The 19,281-nt window shown below is 37.7% G+C and overlaps 2 protein-coding genes across 2 annotated transcripts in view; one reads left to right on the top strand and one right to left on the bottom strand.

Annotated features, from left to right (window-relative positions):
* The first annotated feature begins 3,975 nt into the window (after nt 1-3,975).
* Nucleotides 3,976-9,003, top strand: LOC447798 (bindin). Its single transcript, XM_041622683.1, is given in 6 exon segments — nt 3,976-4,178; nt 4,884-4,955; nt 6,039-6,205; nt 7,052-7,636; nt 8,550-8,845; nt 8,847-9,003. Coding segments are annotated over 6 exon segments (1,389 nt in total). The 3' UTR covers nt 8,913-9,003.
* Nucleotides 9,004-12,835: 3,832 nt separating this feature from the next.
* LOC121426683 (sodium-coupled monocarboxylate transporter 1-like) overlaps nt 12,836-19,281 on the bottom strand; it is a 30,365-nt gene continuing 23,919 nt past the window's right edge. Inside the window, exons 13-15 of the mRNA XM_041623057.1 lie at nt 14,777-14,871; nt 13,868-14,007; nt 12,836-12,907 (exon numbers count right to left, since the gene is read on the bottom strand). Coding sequence (XP_041478991.1) covers nt 12,836-12,907; nt 13,868-14,007; nt 14,777-14,871 — 307 coding nt within the window. The remainder of the gene's footprint in view (nt 12,908-13,867; nt 14,008-14,776; nt 14,872-19,281) is intronic.

Raw genomic sequence — 19,281 nt, 5'->3', positions numbered from 1 at the left:
TGTTTACTTTTAGTGGCTCGAATGACGTCACATTACTTGTAAATGGGTGAATGCGCACATACGTGATTGCGCGAAATATATTCACCAAACGTAATTATGCAAATGAACGCTGCAGCGCATGTGGTAATGATTACTTGCCATAGAAACAAATTATGCGCCAAAAAATGACAACAAAATTTTCAAACGGCACTGCAATCACGAGGCGAGGCTGAGTTGAGAGAGTTTGCGAGACACACAGCTGCGGAACCGAAACGAGAATAACAAAAGACTAGTGGACTTCTTAAAAAGACGTTGGTGTTCTTATCAGTTAGCCAAAGAATTAATAATCCTCTCAGAAAAATACGAGGTCAGTATGTCGATCAAACCCAATTGTAACGTGTTTTTTTATGCAGTGCCAGTGAGGGGGAAGGGGGGGCGGTGGTGTCAGGTTGAATAAAGAATGATCTTGATGACAAAAAATATATACAGAAAAAAACGTTAATGTTCGGCTTCACTGAGCGGATCACGCTAAAGAGGGCCCACCGTAATTTGTGGTGCCGATGATTATGGTTGGTGTTGGTTATTTGATATCGGTATGATTTTGTGAGGATGATGATGATGGTGATGACTTTGATGTAGATCTAGGTCTTATTGCAAATTAACAATACACAATGTTGCATAGGTCTAGATCTATGTAGGCCTAGATCTACTACTTTTTGTGTCAGGGTGCACGAATAGACTTTTATTCTGAGCATATTCATGTATTTTTCTTCACATCGATCGGAATTTCGATAATATGTTTATTGATTTTGATATGTTTATTGTTTTACATAGACCTATTAAAGGTCAGTCAACCACAAGAAAAATGTTGAATTGAATAATCAAACTAGCATAACGCTGAAAATTTCATCAAAATCGGATGTAAGATAAGAAAGTTATAGCATTTTAAAGTTTCGCTTATTTTTCACAAAACAGTGATATGCTCAATTAATGTCATGCAAATGAGTCAGTCGATGATGTCCATCACTCACTTTTTCTTTTATTTTTTATTGTTTTAATTATAGATCTACAATATTTCATTTTTTTACAGATTTGACAATAAGGACCAAGTTGACTGAACCATAAAGTATTAAACAATGCTAATTCTATATGTTCAGGGAGGAATTATTGTTGTTTCACTTGACAATGAGGAGAAAATTAGAATATTTCATATGATAAAATACAAAAGAAATAGTGAGTGGATGATGTCATCAGTCTCCTCATTTGCTTACCGACCAGGATGTGCATAATATTATAAGTGTTTTGTGAAAAAGCGAAACTTCTTATTTCACATCCGATTTTGATGAAATTTTCAGTGTTATGTTTGTTAGATTTTTATCTTTTTATTCAAATCAACTTTTTGTTGGGATGGACTTGTCCTTAAATTATAAAGGCCTAGATCTCTACCCAGTTATATATCAAAAGCCAAAAAAGTCTGCGCACCTAACGATTTGAGTTAAGATTTAACGGGCATTTTTTTTCACAAAAACTTTCAGTTGATAATGTTCCTTACATCATTATGAGCTAGTGTGCCAAATATCTCATAAAAATATGATAAAAATATATGATTTTCTTGGAAAAAACCTCGGGCAGTCATTTTCACTTTGAAAAAAGATGGTGCCCCATGTCTGCGCACCGATTCACTTTGCACGCGATTCGGAGATTTTGATGAGAAAGGCTGCATTTTGAGGCCATTTATAGTTAGAATAGAATTCACTGAGCAAAATGTTGAAAATTTCATCAAAATCGGATAACAAATAACAAGTTTATTGAATTTAAAAAGTTTAGCAATATTTTGTGAAAACAGTCGTCATTTATTTATTTATTTACATGTATATTCATAAGGTGGGCTGATGTCACATCTCCACTTGTTCTTTTGTATTTATTATATGAAAATAGGTTTATTCACATTTTTTTCTTTTTTTTAAACTTATGATGATTGTGATCTCTCGTGTCGTCCGTTTATGTATATGTACATATAAATATTACTGAAAGGATATTGCATGAAAAATGTAATTTCTGGTATTTTGAGTCAATATAGGAAATTTAATTGATCAGACACAAAAAACACATTCCGAAGCGATCGTTTTGCGCGTAGATTTCATAGGTTCTCATATCGTGAGTATAGTCTTTCGTAGTGAATTCTATGTTTGAATTTCAAGAAATTCATTTTTGAACGCTCTTAAAAACGCAAATTTTATACTCAGTTTTTACACAAAGTCCTTACCGTAGGGGGGGGGGTCCCACACCCTCTCCCGCTCGATCGCTTCGGTATCTCACGCTGTAAAATATATTGTGCCCCCTTCGGGATTTTGCCCCCCCCCCCCAAACTGAAAGTGTTCCGGCGCGCCTGAATGTGAGGGGAAGACTTGCAATTAAAAAAACAAATCTTTCATGTTACTATATAAAATTTTTGCTTGCGCTTCGTGCCAGAATTGCCTGTAGGATGAGATTCATATCTTGCTCAATAGCCTGATATGAGGCAAGTTTTGCAGTCAATATACAAAACACATTTTAGCTCGGACATCGAGCTTTCATTTTTTTTCATTTACAAATTGAAGTGGTCTGTAAAATGTCCGTTTTATGGTCTACATATCAGCATTATAAGCTCACGTTGCGTGGTCACATTGTTTGATTTGCCAAGATCATATGTATTCCATAATGTTCCATTAAACAAATGTATTCAGAATGCCCAGATTCTAGGTCTAAATCTAAAACATGCGCGATAGCCTTTATTCAAAATGTACTTAAATTATCCAGTTTCACATTAGAATATCATTAATTTTCTGACCAGGCTTCACGATCGTATTATTAATGATACCCATTTGACTATATCCTAGTTATGGTTTACAAAAGATGAATAGAGTGTCCTGCTTTTAGGTCTAAAATCTCAATTTTCTTCTCGCGCTCGCATCAATTGTTTAGTTACATAACTATCCCATTTATTAATACAAATATTGGAAGGGGCCAATTTTTAGGTCGGAATGTCCAAAAGAATTTGCTCGTGCTTCGCGCTTGCATTATTGAAATATATTGGCGTTCGCAGTAACCATCTTGTTACATACGAATCTTGTGCAGGATCACACATAACATTGCCCAGAAAATTAAATTTTCAGAAAAATACATAAAAATTTTAAAAAAATCGCTCGCGCTTCGCGCTCGCGCTTTTCATAATGCTTATGAGATTATTTCATGTTTATGTTTTTTCATAAGAATAAAAACTAAGAAGTGACTGATCGAGGAAAATATAGGTGAAGATAATTTCGGGCCCCGTCCTCTATTGGCCAAAGTCGGATCCGCCCTTGTGACACATACACACACACCGGAAAAAATAGCCGGTCCCCCCCCCTGAAACTTAAAGGCAAGGACCCCCAAGTGCCCCCCCCCCGGAAAAAAATCCTAGCTACGCCACTGCAAACATTTGTAGTTCCGAAGCCCGTTCCGAGGACCCTCGATCCTTTTTACAATGAGCCCTCTCCAAGGCCACCGTTTTTTTTTTGTCTCGCCCGCGGCACACCCCTACCACTTTTTTGGTCGAGTGCCCCCCCCCCGGAACCTGCCATATGACTTCACGATTTTAAAATGTCCGGACACCCCACCCCCTCCACATCCTACGTTTTTTATGCGTATAATTTACTAATTGTAAACATTAACTGAATGGAATAAAATCATTCTGATGATGTTGATGGTGGTGAATGGTGCATGGCTGACAGTGGCAACAGTTGTAATGTTGGTATCTATGATGTGATAGCAAACTAGTAATAGATCTCCCGGGTTTATCTCTATGTTTTGAGACAGCACCCCCCCCCCCCCCGCCCTGTCCCACTTGATCCACACATGACCAATGATTACGATGAAGAAGAATATGGGTAAAAAACAGTCGTGATATAAGCTACATCGCATCATAATGCTCAATTATAAGTTCTCTTTTCTGTATATTTCATATATTTCAGCATCATGGCTCGTCAATTATCAGTCATTCTGGTTGCTTTGACCTTGACCACTGCCCTAGCGGAAAACTTCCCAACTCGCACATCGGCGCCATCTGACTGCCCCCAAGCGGATCAGGGGTGCTGGTGCCATAAAAACTTTGCACAATGTTGGAGAACGTATGACGATTCCAGATTAACGGAAGAAATTGGGAGCAGGATTACTCGATTGTAAGTGCATGTACTAACAATCCTCGGGTATCAATAACACATACTTGATGATAATGATTGTATTCCATTGTCAAAATAACAATGATAATAATCCTCAGCCATAATAAGTACGGCGATGCCGGTAAATGGTAATAATGAAAATGATGATAATGACGATGATGATTCACTCCCTCTTAGGGTTCTTAGAGAGTTCTGCACTTGTCCCGTATAAAGGTTCCGCAAAGGCTCTCACTTTTTTAGGTTCTCTATAAAATCGTTTAATTTGAGCACGTTAAGAACCTTATTAGGAACCCTTTTTATCGAGGGCCAATACGGGACATAAAAGTTTAAATTTGCACCCTTTTGTCCAAAAGAATGTATTCAGATGGTTATATTTATGATGATGATAAAGATAATGATGATGATAGCAACAAAAATATAATTCATAATTATGATAAATGACTATTATGAAATAATCGATGCATGTCATATGAAACATAGAATGATAATGAAAAAGATATTAATGATAGTTCAATCAATTACAAAATATCACTGTCACTCAAAAACATTAGTTAACTGTTGATTGGAGCTGACACAATAGCAACATACTTATATACATCAACCCAAAATTAATAAATTCATCATACTTTAAGGACGCTTATTATCAAAGCAATATAGAAAAAAACACAATTCATTTTCTTTTTTTTTAATACATTATTACCACAGAGAGTTGTTGTACCAGCCAAACGAAGAAGTTGTGACCTACATAAGACGTATGAGCGCTTTGAGGGAAATTAGGTAAGTTTTCAAAACAAAAGAGTGTATCAAATTTACTTGTTAAATGGTAATAACATAATGAATTTTTATATGTCAATTAAAAAGAAAACGGTGAAATGGAACAAGGAATGAATAACCTATTGGCACGAAATACAAGTATGTCTGTTTATAACTGAAAGGTTACATGAAGTCCTACAGATACTCAGTGGAAAACACGCTCCGCCGTTCGAAGCTCAGAAGGGTTCAAAGAAGCATGTGTTGAAGCCACCACCTTAACCTTTCGATAATTTTACGAAAAAATAACCATGTTTCTATCTTTAGTTCTATTGGATATCACAGATGAAAAAAATGTAAATGGCACAGGGTGGTGTTGATGCCACTCAAAAGGGCATCCACGACCCAGTCTTGCTCACCCCCCCCCCCCATCCAGACACCAATTTGGCTCCCTCGTACATGTACTATATACATATATACGGGCTCAGCAGCCGCAATTAAAATATAGTTGATTCCATCGAGCATTGAGCTTTATTCATCATAATTGCTAGAGTTTCATTGTGTTTTTTTTCTGTGGTTAGAGGCTGACCAATACTTTATTGCTTTTTCAAATCAAAAGCAAAGAAGACATTTAACTCCTGCGGATCAAATCGGCCCAATGAGTGGCGATTTTTGTTCATTTCACGTTCACACAAATCCCACGTTTTACGAGTTGCTGGAAAACAGAGTTTTAGAATTCTTTTTTTTCCGGAAGGGGAGGGTGGAGGTGAATTTGGGCTATTTGAACATCTTCGATCATCATCTTGAAGCTCACGAGATAATCGTCCTGAAAAAAAAGGTTCCTGGAAAAGGAAAAACACCCTCTTTTCCATATTTTTTTTCCTGGCGGATGTTGTTTACTGTCCAATAGTAGTGATCCCTCAGAGAATTTAGGAATTTCATAAAAATGCTTTATTTCGATGAATTCTCGAATGACGATCGGTTTTCTGCAATGTTATCATATCCATTCTAAATGTTCCCAGTCAATATATTCTACTTATGATTATTGATGTTGCATTCATTATCTTCTTCTTTATACACTTCACATGTTTCAAAATACACCCCTCACAGAATTTCAGAAGACGGAATGAGCTTAGACTGTTCTTGTGACCTTGTAGACGCCATGGATGATAAAGGGATAACACTCGTCAACCAGGATGAACTCGAGATCCGTAACTGCCGCCAGCAGGGTTGGTCACGTGATACAATGACCGCCCGCCCTTTCCTTATCGATTGCCGTAAGTTTACAATAGGATAATTCTTTGCACAACGACGTAAGGAGTATTTAAGAGCGGAGAAAATGTGTTGTTTAAATGCCCTACGCGACGCTGAACAACCAAGAAGTTTTTGACGAAAATTTGTAAATCGAAACAGTAGTTTCGTCAGGACTCTGGACAAACGACATGTTTGCAATCTTTCGACGGCTCCGGAACTGCTGACAAAGGCCTCCCAGTGGTCTTTGTTATTGGAATCATCCATACATCGCGGAACAAAAAGTGCCCTAGTATTACCCCCACGCTGCCCAACGTTCAAGCTCATACAAATAACAGTCTTGGAGAATGAAAAATAGATAAACCATCTCAAACTATAATCTAGAGTCGGTGGCGAAATGAGCCCAAAATTTGAAGGGGCTCGATATGGCGTATCGGGTAAAATTGATAAAAAGTTGCGAGCTTCCGAAGCGAGCAAGCATTATTATCATCATTATTATTACCAAAAAAGTTTGTGATCATCGATTTGTACATGATATTCTGAAAATAATATAATATATTCACACTTATCCTTTTGCCTTAATCGTTTTTTTTTTCAAGTATCTTTGCAAAAAAGCGAAAGACTCGGGTCAGTTGCATATTGACCATCAGTCGTATTACTTTTATTTTTTATTTATTTATTTATTGATAAATTCATATTCCACAATCATCAAAGTACATTTCGTGATAAATCATGTTTACAATGAAAAAAATGCATAACACATGCAGGACTGAAACGTACAATGAAAAGAAAAAAGTGGAGGGGCCTACTAATTGAACTTCTTTGTACATGTGCAACAATATGTGTTTGCATATTTTTAAAATTAAATTCAGGCCGTTTTCGCATCCAAGACGACGACAGACGTAAAAGGAGAGATGCTGAACAGGACAGTGATGATGTCACTAAAAGGGCAAGTCCTCGGAAAGGCGACAAACCAGCTGGACACAAGCTCAAAGATCTTGCTCCTAAAGACACGCATCACCTTGTCAGCATCGATGATGTCGAAAAACACCCCGCTACCGATTTCTTCAACTTCATCTCTGGACATCGTCGGACTCGACGTTCAACAGGTACCAACGAGGAAGTCTCGGACGATTCTGGACGAAGCGCTCGTAAAAAGCGTTACGGCAACATGAACTACCCACAACCGATGAATCAACCAATGGGCGGTGGTAACTACCCTGGACAACCACCGCAACAAAATTACGCTCCTCAAGGAATGGGTGGACCAGTAGGTGGAGGTGGCATGGGTGGAGCAGTGGGTGCAGGAGCCATGGGTGGTCCAGTAGGAGGAGGAGGAGGAGGCATGGGCGGACCCGTGGGAGGAGCTAATGGTATTGGTGAATCAGTTGAAGATGAAATGTCAGTTGATTCTGATTACAGTAGCTTAGGAGGTGAAACAACAATCAGTGCAAAAGGTATGTTCTACGTTTGTTGAAAACAATTTTTTCTTTCCACCAAATATATAGAGCGAGAACAACATTTGCCTACTCTCGAAACACGTTAAACACTTAATTATTCAGATTCATGATACTCATTTTGCACAATGTAATATTTTTATAATAATTGTAACGAAATGAAACGAAAAACTCACATAAGGTACCTTGACCAAGGTACTTATGTGTCTTTTCGGCAGCTTAATCAGGGTGCAATTTCATATAAAGAAAAAAAAGCTGTTCGTAAGTTAAGAGCGACTTGAAGAACGACTGGTGATCCTTTCATACGCGCTAAACCATCGCCGACTCAATACACAACTTACCGCAAGAAGGGATCACCAGTTGTTCTTGAAGTCGCTCTTAACTTACGAACAGCTCTATGAAGCACCCACCAGGGAAATGTCAAGCAGGGTAGATGATGGGATTCTGGCTACTTGTTGGTGCACTGTAAAAATAATAATAAAAACACGTACACAAGTTTGTATCAAGTAATGAATAAAGCATTTGTATCTATTTGATGCAGGATAAAAGAGCACTAGCCGTACTGTTGATAATTTTTTAATGCCTTGGTCAAGAGCCTTACCGGCTATCGAACCCCGAATGCAAAGGTCTCACCGATATTGTTTGTTTTTTCACCAATGGCTTACATGAATTAGCAGAGTTTCAATGTACGTGCACTTATTCTCATAACTGCACCTTTTAGTTTTCAAAGACATAGCATATTCACCAAGCATGTGGGTTTTTTCAAATAGTACATTGTCGGTGACTTTTTTGATGAAGATGAATTCTGTCACTGTCGATTTATTGTTAAAATTCATGCCGAAAGTATACCACACTATATGATTAATAATTGTTTCCCCTGTACAAATGTGAGCTTTTCATTTTTTCACTGCAGTTATGCAGGACATTAAGGCGGTGCTCGGTGCCACGAAGATTGACCTACCAGTTGACATCAACGACCCGTACGATCTTGGACTTTTGCTACGCCATCTCAGGCATCATTCGAACCTTTTAGCGAATATCGGTGACCCTGAGGTCAGGGAACAGGTCCTCAGTGCGATGCAGGAGGAAGAAGAGGAAGAGGAAAATGATGCCGCCAATGGTGTCAGGGAGAATGTCTTGAACAACCTGAATGCACCAGGCCAAGGAGGCTATGGTGGTACTCAGGGAGGGATGCGTGGCGGGGCAGGTGGGGGGCATGATGGGCAATCAAGGAATGGGTGGACAAGGTTACAACCAGGGTTACATGCAAGGGTAAACCTTAGGTCACATACCGGGAATGCAGATCAGTCTCAAGACGTTTGCAAGATGAAGAGGCTGCCGTCCTTTAAAATGAAAATCATTATATGAATTGGCTTCCCACTTTCTATTTAGTGGAGGAAAAGAATCAACGTTTTTCACGAAAACTTCTTGGAGAAGCATAAGTTTTGCTTTGTCTCCAAAGTCAACCCTGAATTAGAACGACATTAACCAACTGGCTATTGGAACCGAGTGGCCCCAGTAAAAATCTTTGGTCAATTATATAATTCGGTAGTCAAAAGGTTTACAGAAGTGGGATGACGGAGATGTGATACTTAAGAACAAATATATTGTTACAGCAGTAAGACGGGGATACTGGGTATAAAATACTGAAGGGAGCACTGATTATTACAAGATATTTATGAGAGAGTTCATCACATTTGAAAAGAAAGGACGGATAATGGTGGGTGCGGGATATAAAAGCAACACATCTACAACACAGATAATCTTTTGGAAATGCCCATGAAATCAAATTAATAGCTGAGAGGTATTAGTCGAAAATTGCCGAGCCGGGACAGCTGATCATCTTATGATTATCTGAGCTCAACCAAAAATTACAAATATCTTGATTGAATATGAATTTAATACCAAATATCCGCATACATTCGTAATTCCGAAGCTTCGTTATTCCGAAGGTTCGGATATTCCAAAGGTTCGTTATTTCGAAGGTTCGTATTTCCGAAGAATCGTAAGTCCGAAAACGAAATGAGGTTCGTAATTCCGAAGGGTCATTAGTCCGAAAACGAAATGAGGTTCGTAATCCGAAGGTTCGTTCGTCCGAAAACTAAATGATTTACGAACCTTATTTCGTTTCCGGACTAACGGACCTTTGGAACAACGAACCTTATTTCGTTTTCGGATTAACGAACCTATTGAGATGGAGCGGACGAACTGATACATCCAATGTGGTTTCATTATTGCAATCATTGTACTGTATGAACACTGTGTAATGACGATCATTGTCCGAAGGTGGATATTTTTGTGTTGCCTTAGTTATCGATAATAAACATGGATACAATTTTCCACAAGTATAAGAAAACCTGTCTGTGTTTTTCCAATGCTTATAACTGGTGATAGTTTCAAAACTAGTTTTCCATATTTCCTTTAATGACGAAATTACATATTACACAAATTTGCTTTTAATTTCCCGTTTTTAATTCTGAATAAAAAAAAATCAGTTCGCGCTTCGCGATTGCGTTATCTGATTAGTAAGACATATTATGTAGCCTTTCCATTAACAGGAATCTCCCGTTGCCGTGGTTTGTCCAAGATATTTTATTCATGATCAACTCTGTGTCCACTCATCAAGCAGTGGACTCATGAATAAAACAGCGTACTTAATCATGACAACATTGAAGTCAACATTTGAAGTCAATGGATTGGCGCAATCTCACTCCTTTGCCACACCTCATGGCGGAATGGATTTCAATTGGTTAAGTGACACGAGAAAGCTATAAAAGCGCGTTTCTAATTGGACATTGATTCGAAATAAGTGTGTCTTACAGAGATAAAATGAAGATAAAATTGTTCTCAGAATACCAATTCGAAGAAATTTCAAGGGTATTTTAACGGAGATAAAATATTTTAATTTATCTTAGATAAAATGGATCTCAGAATACCACCCCTAGAAACGGGGAAAATGTATCGGTTTAGGACTATTTGTAGTAACTCATGAGGAGGATGTAATCTCACTACACAGATAATGCAAGTGCCGAGAAAGAGCTGAGATTTATTTATATTCTGGCCTGAAAACTTGATATAATGTAAGAACAGATGCGAGCGCGAGCTGAAAATTTTGATAATTTGATCTAAAAAAATACAGTTGAATGGATCTTTTTGATAAAGAACAAGATTATATCCAACAAAAAAATACTGCATATTGAAGCTGGAGATCTTTTTAACATGTTTAAGGTTTAGAATTGAGAAAGGGACATTCAAGTCAACTATTCATTCATGAAAAGTATGGGTTTCTGCTAAAGAAATGATGCGCGAACTGAAAGTTGTGATATTCCAATCTGAAAAGCGGACATTTTGAGCACGATTTTAAATAAAGAACAGGTTGTGTATCTCAATTTCGTTTGCCGATATCTGTGTAACACAACAATCTTGTTTAATTTTTGCACATCCGGAATTATGGGGGGGGGGCAAAACGATATGTTTACCCACCTCAATATTTTCATTAGTGGGGCGATCGCCCCCACCCCTGTCCCCCCTCCCCCCTCCCAATATCGACGCCTCTGTTTGTGCGCATCCCTACGCTTCTATATACGCTTTTACCTCTTCAGAATACTTTACTCTGCAGTGCTGCAAAGGATGACAAATATGACCTCGTGTTTGATTTAATGGGACAGTGGTGTAGAATTTTCCCTTTTGAAGATAAAAGCCTTTTGACGCGTTCTTTTTTTAAAGCACATTGGCTCATATAAAAGTGCTGATATTTTTCAAAACAAGCACATGAACCCCAAAATTTTAATTTCACACCTCTTTAGTATACCTTTCTCTACAACCATGCACAATTTGGAAAAAATGACATGGGTTTTCAATACAAAGCAGCATTTATTGTACTTTTAAATTTTTATACAGATTCAAATTTTTGTTAGATATGTGTTTTCTCACCTTTCACACCCTATTTTTAAAATTGAAGATGCTACTATTCAAACGAATAGCAATATGAGTAGATCCTTATACATTTACAAAGTAAAATTTTGTGAAATTTACTTGGATTTTGACTGATTGATATAGGTTTACTCTCAATGTTGTGATCTCGTCGGGTTTCAAAACGCAAAATTATTTTAATTGCGTATTTTTCGAGACCTTGCAAATGGAGAACTTCAAAGCTCGACATGCTCGACATGCTCGATACAAAAAAAAATCGAGCACATGAACCCATGTCGTTTTTTGTATCTGGAATAATAAGGTGCTAAAGTAACTGTGGCAAATTTGGTGAAAATGAAATGGATTTCATTTTAACTTTGGTACGTCCTTAAACAATAATTTTAATTAAATCACAAATTCACAATATTGTACATAAAATCTAGTGTTAATTCTTTTTTACTGTTACAGACAACTGGGGCCATTTTCAGTGAACATAGTTACATTATTTACGAACAAATTATCTCAATTATTCACAAAATGTTTATACTGAAAATATTTGTTTTTGGCGGTAAATACAGTACCATCATTGAATATATTCTGTCAGCAGCATTATCATGAATGTCGGGTGAAACAGTGTTCTAGAGGCATCATAGTAATAATGACTGTATTATAAATATGGATAATAATCGCAGTTTAATTAATATGAAAGTCTACGATGGCAACTTTTAATACAGAGAGCGGTAGGCTCTTGTTTGTGCAACCTGGGGCCCGCTGCAGAAAGAGTTGCGTTTAAACACAAGTCAAAAAATCAATCGCTAGTCCCAAATGCGCTGTTGATTGGTTGAATATCAAGTTGCGCAAGATTTTTAGAGTTGCGATTGATTGCAACTCTTTCTGCAACGGGCGCCAGGTCTCCTTCAATTAACCAATACAGCTATTGTACACATTAGCTTTTAAATTATTGTATGAGTTAATTTAACGTCTGAATTATTCCACGCCATCTAATGGCAGTATAATGGTAGATTCAACCTGTTTGTGTCTTTTTCCTAATTTGACATGCATTATCCCACGGTTATCATAGGGCTAAACTAGTTCCTATACATGAAATCCATTTTTGCATAGGCCTACATTTAAAAAAAATATTTGCTAGATGAATCGGACCATGATCAGAAGTTGCAATAAAGTCAGTCATGTCGTGCTGACACACGGACATTCTCAGTAAATGCCACGAGATCTTTTGGTCTAGATCTCATTTTGTTCACCATCATTCACGAAAGCCTTATTGAATCATTGTCCGTTGATTTCTTTCATTTCTGTTCCATTTGCCGTAGCTTCTTTGGTATGTGCTTCTTTGATTTCCTACATGTCAAGCGAAAAATAACGGGAAGAAAAATCATAATCACAAGTGCATTTTATATTTCTGTATTTCAAATGCATTGATAATTAAACTGATGTGCGCTGTCTTCTATAAGACCAGTCAATAAATGACGGTGAATGGGTAGTATGAGACATGGAGCTATTTTTCAGTTAAAGGTAACATTATGTTGGGGATTGGTGGTGATTTATGGTGCTTTGGCTGTTATTGGTTTTATATACGCTGAAAATTAGCCCAAGCTCGCATGTATAATGAAATTTTACTACTTCAGGGATCGGTAGTCTTTTGAATGGTGAATTTGTTAGGTGGTCTGTCATGAAATATGACAGATCACCTATTATTTTTTTTATTTTTTTCAATATCGAAGCCCGACTATCTCGTTTATACATGACATACCCCCCCCCCACACACACACACAGTCATCCATGTATACATATTTAGTATCAGTAAATCATTTAATCAGCTTGACCTATTAGTTAGTATTATAAAAAAAATCAATTTTTTTTTCAGTTTGCGATTCTTAAAATATTGAAGCAGAGATTTCCATAGGGCAGTCCCAGAGAAGACAAACTATTTCATTTGCAAATAAAGTTCTTTTTAATGGAAGGTGATAATAATGTCGTTGCATTGTTGAGTATTTGTGGACATATGCATGGAATTTATTGTAAAAAATAACGGGAAGATCATCCTTACTTAGATGGAACATGAATTGACCAACTTGGAAACGACATATGCCATCTACTTTGAGAATGTTTATTAATAAAATAAGATATCAGTCATGTCAGTATGGAATCTAATGTGTGTTTAAAGATATCATCATTTTTTATTTATTCGGTAAAATAAGGTGAAATGCAAGAGGAGACATCATTAATTTGATCCAATTTAAAGCTTTTGATTCGAAGGGATGTCAATGGAAGACTTATCAATGAAGAAACATATTTTACCCATGGAGGTGGAGAATCTCGTTTGATAGGAGGTCTTCCACAGCGCATTCTAAACTTCATGGATTCCGGTAAGTACCAAAAGAGGGCATCTGTAAAATGCTCTATCAGATTCGGATCGATGGTGGAAGGATCTTGGAAACCTAATATATACATGGCAAAGTTATTCAGTTCATAATCATGTAAATATCTTGATCACAATTGCAACGGATTCCAAACAATATTCCATTAAAATGTTGCGCCGTACGATTTCCATTTTTGTTTAAGCGTGCGTGATTACACATTGCGCGGCGCCAGTTGTGGAAATCGGTGCATCATTTCTTTTTTTTCAGATTTCCATTCGTATGACCAGTTTTGTGCCTCTGTCGAGCAATTCAGCATATTTTTGGGAACGTATGCGGTGGAACTTTGGTGGATCATCAGCAAAAATGTCGGGTATTTACTTTCAGTGTCATTGATATAAATTAATATAAGATGGCCAAGAACAGCTCCTTGAGGCACTCGAACTGATATCATACAACAGATTTCTCACCTTTAGTTGGAAATTTCGAGGAATAAAATCGTTTTTACATACATACGTTTGTAATCTCAAAACCATTATCATGAGATGACGTCATGAAATTTAGGCTGTTGAGAAGCACAACGAATCTCATAAAAATACTGTATAGCTGCTAAGAACTGAAAATAAATGGTACTGATTCTTCAGGCTTTAAATAGTTTTGGGGGCTTTCGACAGGGTACTTATTCGTCATTGCATCCCACATCCCCCTTACATATGCAAACGCGAGTGCACCCAAACAATACCTCCCCCCCCCCTCCACACACACACCCTAACACACACAAACTCACCCCCCCCCCCACACACACACACACACACACCACGCACACAATAGCTATTTTGCTACTACTTACCTGTAATTGCACTTACTACCATGGCTATTACAATCGTCAGGATAAGTGCAATAGGGTAGTAATAGTAGAATGATACGTGGTAGAGGTGGACCAAGCTAACGAAGAGAGAAAGAATAAAGAGCAGATGAGGGATTCAATAGAACAAAGTCTCATATCAGATCAGAAAAGCAAAATGATGGGAAGACTGCATGTCAATTTTGAGGCATGCTAGATATATCTTTATGAACTGAAGCTGAGGAATATGGTGGCCCTGAAGGGACATCGCATATAGACCACATCGCGAATATTCACGACGAAATCACAACGTCGCCAATTTCGTCAAATTTGAATATTGACGACGAAATTCACAACGAAATTCGCGACATCGTGAATTTCGTTGCCAATTTCGTCGCGAATTATTCACGACGAAATTCACGACGTCGTGAATTTCGTCGCCAATTTCGTCGTGAATTTGTTTTGCTTGCCTGGGCGGTATGCGGCCGGGTTGAAACCAACTCGCCTGCTGCTAATTCGTCCACTCACAACAGGGTCTACATTCATTTAGTATAATGCAAGTCTGTCCATTAACTTTTCGCCTAACAACCATGGTCCAATAAACTTTTTGGTCCATCATCACTTCGTCTTATCACCAGTTCGTCTTTGACAATTTCGTCTCATAACTAGTTGGTCTAATATCAATTTTATTTTCCTTAATTTCGCCCAATTAACACTTACTTCAATTAGACCAAATGGCACGTGGAATAAATGGCAATTGGACCAACTTGGTTATTAGACGAAATGGCAGTTAGACCATGTGGATATATAGTGGATCCGCCCCTGGAACACCTCTAGGCAATGCGAGCGCCAGCGAAAATTTGATATAGTGACATGAAAGATTCTTTTTATTTCCATGTCTTCCCCTCATCTTATTTTTTTCACTCGTCTTCCTCCTCTTTTTTCTCCTCTCTTTTAATTCCCTCTTTTTTTTCTTTATTTCTTCCTTCCCTTTTCATATTTTATTGCTCCGCCAATAGGGGGGGGGGGAGGCGGCCCGGCCTCGTCCCCCAGGATCCGCCTATGAATATGGATAGCAGTGGACGTCCTTCTGTCGTTTCAATGGTTTACTTTCAATTGGTCTAATGCCAACTCGTCTGCTATCATTTGGTCTACCATCAGTTCGTCCACTATATATCCACATGGTGGATATATTTGTGAGCGTTGTGGCCCAGTGGATTAGTCTCCGGACTTTGAAACAGAGGGTCGTGGGTTCAAATCCCAGCCATGGCGTAGTTTCCTTCAGCAAGAAATTTATCCACATTGTGCTGCACTCAACCCAGGTGAGGTGAATGGTACCTGGCAGGATTTATTCCTTGAAATGCCACCGCGCTGTAAAAGGCTGCGGGCTAAAGCCAGGGTAATAATATCCAAGTCCTTTGGAAGCGCATAGAGACGTTATTTATATGTGTTATGCGCTATACAAGAATTGTCTATTATTATTATTATGGTCTAACTGCCATTTCGTCTAATAACCAAGTCGGTCCATTTGCCATTTATTCCACGTGCCATTTGGTCTAATTGAAGTAAGTGTTAATTGGGCGAAATTAAGGAAAATAAAATTGATATTAGACCAACTAGTTATGAGACGAAATTGTCAAAGACGAACTGGTGATAAGACGAAGTGATGATGGACCAAATGTTTATTGGACCATGGTTGTTAGGCGAAAAGTTAATGGACAGACTTGCATTATAGTAAATGAATTTAGACCCTGTTGTGAGTGGACGAATTAGCAGCAGGCGAGTTGGTTTCAACCCGGCCGCATACCGCCCAGGCAGCGCGTTTCCGTTTTACACCCTGGCGAAGGCATTTTCCGGAAAAGTAGCCAAAAAGCGACTAGTGAAGAGTCTACACACGTCGCTGGTTGCATGCAGCGTGCGACACAGGCGAGTCCACCACCGCATGCAATTTGCACGTACAATTACTGATCAGAGCACAGAGTTCCTCGGCACTTCATGTACAGAGAGAGCGGCAGTCAGGAGTGAAATCCGAACATGCCTTTGCAGTCGCGTTGTTTATGATAGTTTTTTTCTAAAAATAAATTATTAACTAAATGAATAGAGTGACAGACAAAATCAAAATAAACAGATACTTATAATGGAAAGACAAATTGAAGTTTGATGGATTGATACACTGAGAAGCTGCCGAAAGATAGATATAGAAGACTGATAATTAGATAGAACAAGTGACAGATAGATAGATAGATATAGAAATAGAGAGAGAGAGAGAGAGAGGTGGATAGAGAGATAGAAAGAGAGAGAAAGAGTGAGAGATGGATGGATAGATAGAGAGGGGGAGAGAAGAGAGGTTGATATATAGAGGGAGAGGGGAGAGAGAGAAACTTAGATAGATAGAGAGAGAGAAGAGAGTTGTAGATAGAAATATGGACGGACAAAGAGAAAGAGAGAAAAAAGACAGACAGATGCTAGAGGAGAGAGATAGAGAATTTGAGAGACAGATAGATAGATGTTAGATAGAAAGATAAAGAATGAGAGAGACAGAGAAGATCGATAGACAAGTGACAGATAGATAGATATACATATAGATAGAGAGAAATAGAGAAAGACAGACAGATGGATAGATAGAGATAGATAGATGAGAGATAGATAGATGTTAGATAGATAAAGAGGGAGAGAGACAAATAATATTAACAAATTAACAGAAAGATAAGTTAAAAAATAGATAGATAAATAGATAGAGAGAATAAGAGAAAGACAGACAGATGGATAGATAGATAGATAGATAGAGAGAGAGAGATGTTGAATAAAATTAAAGAATGAGAGAGACAGAGAATTATTAACAAATTAACAGATAGATAGATACTCTAGTTAAAAAATAGATTAATAGATAGAAATAGAGAAAGACAGACAGATGGATAGATAGATGGATAGAGAGATAGATAGAGAATTTGAGAGATAGATAGATGTCAGATAGATCAAGAATGAGAGAGAAGAGCGACACATTAACAGATAGATACTGTAGTTTATACATAGGTAGGTAGAGAGAGAGAAATAGAGAAAGACAGACAGATCACAGATGGATGGATAGATAGAGAGAGATAGAGAATTTGAGATAGATAGATGTTAGATAAAGAATGAGAGAGACAGAGAAGATTATTAGATAGATAGATACTGCATGAGATAGATAGATAGAGATAGAATTTGAGAGATAGATATCAGATATATAGACATTAGAGAGAAAGACAGACATCAGCAAATCGGCAAGGCAAATGATGAAGGCAAACATTCGTATTGAACCTGGAAAGTATAAGCTCAGCTACATTTGCAAGTACGGTATGTTCTGCGGATAACTTCGGTGCGGACTTTGGATCGCGCGCCCAGCTGATAACGTAAACAAACGTAGACGTAGACTCTTCACTAGTCGCTTTTTGGCTACTTTTCCGGAAAATGCCTTCGCCAGGGTGTAAAACGGAAACGCGCATACCGCCCAGGCAAGCAAAACAGATTCACGACGAAATTCACGATGTCGCGAATTTCGTCGTGAATTTTGTCGTCAATATTCAAATTTGCGATGAAATTGGCGACGTCGTGAATTTCGTCGTGAATATTCGCGATTTGGTCTATATATGCGATGCCCCTTCAGGGCCACCATAGAGGAAAGATGCTGTGACCATCCAGCTTTCCAATAAGGTGATAGCTCGCCGCTTCAGATGATATCAAGAAGTGAGTTTTTGCTTCATAATTCGTGTCTTAGCAATCTAAAAATCAAGGAGAAAATATAGTGCTGAAAAATAAATCGATGCAAAAATCTGGTAAAGAAGTAAAGTTCTCTTTATTAAATGCAAGACGATTAACAGTTACTATTATGTCTATTCGGATCGGTATGTAATCTGTGCGCGTGCAGCTTGCTCCACGACGGATATTGTATTTGAATTGAATTTTTATTACCAAATATTACTGTCAGGTACAATTACAAGGAATAGTACATCACATATAAACAAAACATTTGGTAATTGGAGCTAACATAATAGCAAGATGCTAATCGAGTATTAAACCCCCAAAAATGTCATTATCATAGTTTAAACAATAAACTTAACTAAATCTTAATATTGTACAAATAATTCAATACTAATTCTACTTATTACTGTTGCAGACAGTTTCGATCATTTTCAGTGAACATATTGTTACGCCAAAAAAATTTCATGATCACTGCATGTGATGAAAAAAAATTAAACCAAGGAGTAATCGAGTTACAATGTGCTTGAATTTCGCGAACACCAAACGTTTTATGACCACAAGTGATAATAGAACTATACTCTATCACGTGATTAACCTTTGACCAATCATAAGCTATAGATTTAGAAATGTGTTGACTATAATGCTTTATATATTGATTCTCTTCATTTCATCAATGTTGCGACTCGACCAGGGCACTCATATCTTTTCTTGCTTCATTGTTCGTATAATGAAACAATTTTCGCATAAAAAATATATATAGTGCCTTTTTATCT

This window comes from Lytechinus variegatus, chromosome 13, assembly GCF_018143015.1.
Source record: "Lytechinus variegatus isolate NC3 chromosome 13, Lvar_3.0, whole genome shotgun sequence".
NCBI classification, from domain to species: Eukaryota; Metazoa; Echinodermata; class Echinoidea; order Temnopleuroida; family Toxopneustidae; genus Lytechinus; species Lytechinus variegatus.
This window is presented reverse-complemented; position numbering and strand designations above follow the sequence as displayed.